A 5,613-nucleotide genomic window follows, 5' to 3' on the forward strand; every position below is an offset into this window, starting at 1 on the left:
GATTAGACGTGTTAAATATGAAAATCATTCATGTGATTTTCTGCAGGCACGAGATAATTACTTTTTTCTCATCCCTAATTTTAAACATTAATCCCTCATCAAATACACGTAAACAAAAACCACATTAAACCCAACAACCACATTCAAAGTTACAATAATACAAATTTATAAGTAAAAAAGTATGTATTATGTTACTTTCATTTAGTTATTAGTGTCTAACTCACATGATTTTAGATGAACACTCGTGTGTTGTGGTCAAAAATAAGTTGAAGTTAAAAGAACCTTTGACATCAGATCACAGAAAAGAAGAGTAGTGAGAGGAATCTAAAATGAAAAACATGAATTTTGAAGTGAAATATGCAAATACAGCTCGAAAACACAGATAGTTTTGAGAAGAAAACAAGTTGAAAAATGGATGCATTGAATGAAGGTGAATGGCTATGTTGTTTCATTTATCCCAGCTGCACGTCAAGTTGTCAACCCAAATGCAGCAAGATTTCATCTTTTATTCAAAGTCTCATTACTCTCTTCAAAATGCATGGAGCCCATTAATGATGTCAAGCCACAAAAGGTATCCAAACTGTCAATATCTGTCTGCCCCCACATCCCCCCCTTGCATAAATCCCTCACCAACTTCTCAATTCATGTACATTTATCTCTCTCTCTCTCTCTCTCTACAACAATATATTATATGTGTGTGTGAAAAAGTATAAACAAATAGATTTATTACAGCAGAAGGTAAACAAACAAGAACAATGATGAAAATATGAATAATAATAATAATAATATTAAGTCTCTTCACAGGAAGTCAATGCCCGAACCATACACATTTTTATGGAGTGCTGGCTAATCTGGGAATGTAGAGAAGAAAACACCCCTATGTGTATATATAAATATATATATATATGGTGCGTTCTTGACTCCCTGACTGTGAATACTACTACTGTTACTACTACTACTCATAAGGCTATTTCTGCTACTTCTTGTTCAAAACCAAGTATGCAAAATAACAAACCATAATATTTTTTTTTTTCTTTTGAAAAGAAGCAACTTACTTAAGCTTACCCTTGAAAATAAAAGAAAATAAATTGGTAGTTGGTGTGAAAGGTAATGAAAGATGAAGGTTTGAAGCAAAATACAGGTCTCATCAGCTGGAGCAGTAAATAATGAGGCCTTGTGGTCTTGATGAGGGGGCATTGAAGTCCCAACTAACCCAAAACACTTCTCCCACACATTGATTATAGCACCAGCACAACACAGCCTCAGGTCTGAACCATTTCTGATAAGCATATTTAAGGAAGGGGGAGGGTAGAGTGAGTAAAGGAAACTAACTAGCACACAACCATGCAGCAGCAGGTCCTCATCAGGAACTAGGACAATTCAAGGCAGCCTTTATTTGCTGGACAGTGTTGCCGATGAGGCTATTAACAGTGGTCACCGACTCAAAGTTCAGTTTTGCAGATGGTAAACTGCTCACTAGGATTTGGAATGCAACAGTGATGAGTGATCCCCCAGAGCCCCCCATCACCCTGCCTGAACTTGTGCTGGTTGAGGCCCCTCCACCATCTTGCTCACCTTGCCCATCAGGTGAAATGGTGAAGCCTGAGGGAAGGAGGGGAATGTATGAAGGGTCTTCACCACTCATTGCTATGTTGATGGCTGGAAGATCAACTGGACAATACACCACTAGGGAACCTGAAGAGTCCACACAGCTCTCCTGGAGGATCAGCATGTTGTTTTGACTTGTGTTGAAAGCCTGGAATTAAGTGGACATGGTTTCTTACATTAGCATTCAATCACAAAACTTTATGTATTTGTAGGTTCATGAATTCTATAGTCACTATATTAAAGGTCATATTACATCAAAAGTCCTTTAAATTCTACTTGGTCTCTAGATTTTAATGAAAATAATGCATTTTGAGTTGATCATGAAGGACAAAAGCACATGGTTGTTTGCAACATTTTATGACTAAACAAATAGCAGTTTGATAGGGACTAAGTTGAGAAAATAAGATAAAGAAATCATGTTTTTAGGGATTGATTGACAACAATTTAAATGAAAATTCAACTAGATAATGGAGAGAAAGCATGTCTTACCCGAAGCACAGATATGCAGTTACCAGGGTGTGCTCCATTCGCTATGTGAGCAACCTCTTGCACAGCATTGCCATTGGAAAGAACATCCCACTAAGACGACAAAAAAAAAATGTTAAAACATTCCTGAAGAGAAAAACATCGTATAAGATAAATAAGTGAAGCATGTCACAACCTGAGGTCTTTTCTTTTCATCCTTGAAGAAATTGAACACAGTTTGCGGAGGGATTGGGAGCCAAATGGTGGTGGCTGCACTTAGCACCACACCATTAGGTTGGCCAGGGTCTGTGCTCTTATGCACAGTGACTCTGACTCCAATCTCATTCATCCCACTACCAGAGAGAGTGGTCCATCGGTGCCCAGCTGATGCACTAATGCTTGCACAAAAATTGGTAACCATCCTTTGTGCAAGTTTCATCATGCTTCTCTTCCCCTCAGGTGAGGGAATCACTGAAAAACAATTTAAACTATCGAGTTCGAATCATAGCTAGAAAATTAAACACAAGTGAGATTGTAACAGTTCAATTTGTGTACCTCCCCCAAGATCGCGGGTGGAATTGCTGGTCACCATTAGACAAGCAATCCTTTCACACATCCTCTGAAGTGTAGTTACCCATCTTTGTGCTCCAAATGCAATGCCACTATAAATCATGTTTCTATAGAGCCTATGAACTGGAGTTTTATCTTCAACCTCTACATGTTCAATCCAGGTAACCTACGTGATGACAAAAAAGAGTAAACAAAATTGCACGTTCAGGGGTATCAAAGTAGCCAACAGTAGCATGTAGTGTTTAAGGTTACCTTGGAATATCCATTAGGCAAGTCTTGGATGAAGACACCAGAAGGCAGACGATGAGATCGAAATTGAGGAGCAAATTGGTTGTCTTGAGGAAAATCATATGAAACATCTACTATTGCCCACAAGCCTTGTTCAATTTGCTGACAGTAACGCAGGAAGTAGAACTCTCTAGTAGAAACAAGTGGAGAAAGCACTTGCAACTCCTCATACATCTACAACATAGGGAAAAAAAAAGTTGAACAAAACAAGAATGAAAATTGTAAGAAAATAATTTGGAGAAATTTTCAACATACCAATTGCAAACAACCGCTATGACCCCCCATCATTCCAGAAGATATAACCTCAATTGTTCTTGCCGTTGTGACAACGGTGGGAAACAGCTCCATCCACTTGTTCTGCAAAACAAATCATGATATTTGAACAATTTAGAGAACTGAATTGAATTGAATTGAAGGTTTCAAATGCAAAGATAAGATTATCAAAGAACTTCTTACCGGGTCCATGAACATGTCAACCAAAGTTAAGCCATTCATAATTACAACTCCTGAATCTCTTGAAGCCTCAACATGAACATTGGGGTTCTTCATGTGACCATTAGCCTTGGGGAACATTCTCTCATAGGTATCAAGATCAAGGACATCCCTCCCATCAGCACCTTTCATCCACAAGGGCTCATTTGTCTGCAATAGCCTGATCATTTCTTCCATTCCACTTGAGGCAATGTCTGACATGAGGGACTTATCCATGTCCGAAAGACACGCAGGTTGGAAAGAAGGCACATTCGGCATGGACGATGAACTCCCGGGAAGAAGATCAAGATCAAGTGAAGGGCCACCCAACCCTTGGCTTGCAAAACTCCCCATTGACAAGTCCAGAGAAGATATATGAATAGGCTGAACAGGTGGGAGTTGAGAAATTGGCCTTCCGATGTACTTAGCTGCAATGCTAGATACTCTATCAAGCTGCAAATTCAACCAATTTTTCAATGGATATATATTCACATTCATAAATCTAAACAAAGAATTATTGAATTAGAGAGAAAGCCTTTGCACCTCCTCTTTGAGTTGAGCATTCTCCAATCTCAACTTTTGCTCATCAAAATAACAATCGTCATTGATAGGAGGACCACCACAAGAAGGGCAAATAACGTTTTTCAAGGCCTCCCTTATGGCTATGTTCTCGCAACGTATCTTGTCATTCTCTTGCCGCAGTGCAGAATTATCAGCTCTCTCATGCTGAGCCTGAATTGTTCAATTAATCAAAGAACAAAGTCCCATAATCAGGAACGAAACGTACAAAAACATAACCACACAAAAAACTAAACTTTTTTAGAATCCAAAGAAAAAAATGGAAGAACAAAACATTACCTTCATCTGGGTCCTCCTGTTCTGGAACCAAAACTTGATCTGTCTAGGCGCCAAGCCTAACTCCCTACTTAACTGCATCCGTTGCTTCTCATCAGGGTGAGGACACTCCTTGAACATCCTGGAAAAACACCAAACACACACAGAAAGAAAAAGAGAGAGGGACCACAAAATTAGAAGGGTGCATATGAGGTTTTTTTTTAACTGTTCATGAAGAAGCAACATCAAAAAAAAGGAATGCAAAAAGACATCACATAAAACAAGAAAATGAGAACACCAAAAGTTTGAATAGAAATGAATAAAAGAAGAATGGTCCTTACGATTCAAGCCTCTGAATCTGGTTAGCTGTGTGACGGTGGTAACGCTTCTTCCTTCTCTGGGAATCAGAAGAACCATCATGGTGATGATGGAGATCACCAGGAGACCCACTTCCATACTCCATTCTTGTCTTTCTCTCTCTTTCAAATTCTCTCTCTCTTGATCACTCCCACCACCACCACTTTCTCTCCACTGAATCAGCTACTCCCATGACATCGTAACCATTGAGAAACTAAACAGGAACACACAGAAGAAACAAAAAAAAAGCTTAAGAAACAAGAAGAAGGAGAAGAAACAAGGGAATTTGGAAAGTGGGTGTGAAAAAAGAGAGAAAACTTTTTGTGATGTGATTTTGATGGGTAAGGCTACAAGGCTATACGGCTATTATGCTCTGTGTGTTTTGAGAAGCAAAGTGAAATGGCAAACACAATAACATCATAACATCAACAATCAAAACAACACATATAATTTTATTAATTATATATTATTCTGAAACGGCTGTGACCATCAAAGATAGCGGCATGATTTGAGAGAGAGAGAGAGTTATGGCAAATCTCAAGGGATGCTCCATAGAGAAGATGCTGCTGCTTCTGCTGCTGATCTAATAATCAACCAAGAAAAACCAAAAAAAAGAACAAAACATTCACTCACCAACACAACACCACCATACCACACCACCTCTTCTTCTCTTCCTCTCCCTCTCCCTCTCTCTCTCTCTCTATATATATATATATATAAGAACTCTTGCTGTGTTTGCACCTATGAATGAATGAATGAACACACTCACTTGTACCCTTTTAAAGTATAGTGTAATATATATAATATATTATATTATATGTATGTGTATATTGATTATATGGTGTCACAAAGTGAAAAAAAGAAAGCGTAACTGATGGAGGGGCTTTTAAAGCGTCGTTGGCTTTGTGAGAGAGAACGCGGAGAAAGAAAGGAAGAGACTTAAAGAGGTGCTATCTAATCTCTATCTATCTACACTCACACACTGCACTACACTACCACTTCTACATCATCATCATCGTA

The 5,613-nt window shown here is 38.6% G+C and overlaps 1 protein-coding gene across 1 annotated transcript; it reads right to left on the reverse strand.

The window, feature by feature from the left end:
• Window positions 1-756: 756 nt before the first annotated feature.
• On the reverse strand, window positions 757-5,364 carry LOC137837873 (homeobox-leucine zipper protein HDG11). Its single transcript, XM_068647031.2, has 11 exons — window positions 5,227-5,364; window positions 4,578-4,807; window positions 4,261-4,378; window positions 3,946-4,134; window positions 3,388-3,855; window positions 3,187-3,288; window positions 2,896-3,105; window positions 2,629-2,809; window positions 2,270-2,544; window positions 2,098-2,187; window positions 757-1,756 (listed from the first exon to the last, which is right to left on the reverse strand). The coding sequence occupies exons 2-11, from the start codon at window positions 4,697-4,699 to the stop codon at window positions 1,364-1,366; spliced, it is 2,148 nt and encodes a 715-aa protein (XP_068503132.1). The 5' UTR covers window positions 4,700-4,807; window positions 5,227-5,364; the 3' UTR covers window positions 757-1,363.
• Between the last annotated feature and the right edge of the window lie 249 nt (window positions 5,365-5,613).

The sequence above is a fragment of the Phaseolus vulgaris genome, chromosome 4 (assembly GCF_051622355.1).
Source record: "Phaseolus vulgaris cultivar YP4 chromosome 4, ASM5162235v1, whole genome shotgun sequence".
Classification (NCBI taxonomy): domain Eukaryota; kingdom Viridiplantae; phylum Streptophyta; class Magnoliopsida; order Fabales; family Fabaceae; genus Phaseolus; species Phaseolus vulgaris.

Bases quoted from the DNA above. Each gene is read 5' to 3' on its own strand.
- LOC137837873 (XM_068647031.2), bottom strand. From the start codon at position 4,699: ATGGAGTATGGAAGTGGGTCTCCTGGTGATCTCCATCATCACCATGAT. The intron at 3,289-3,387 runs GTAAGAAGTTCT...TTTGTTTTGCAG, and splicing joins TTGACATGTTCATGGACCCG to AACAAGTGGATGGAGCTGTT. The intron at 2,545-2,628 runs GTACACAAATTG...ATTGTTTTTCAG, and splicing joins CACCCGCGATCTTGGGGGAG to TGATTCCCTCACCTGAGGGG.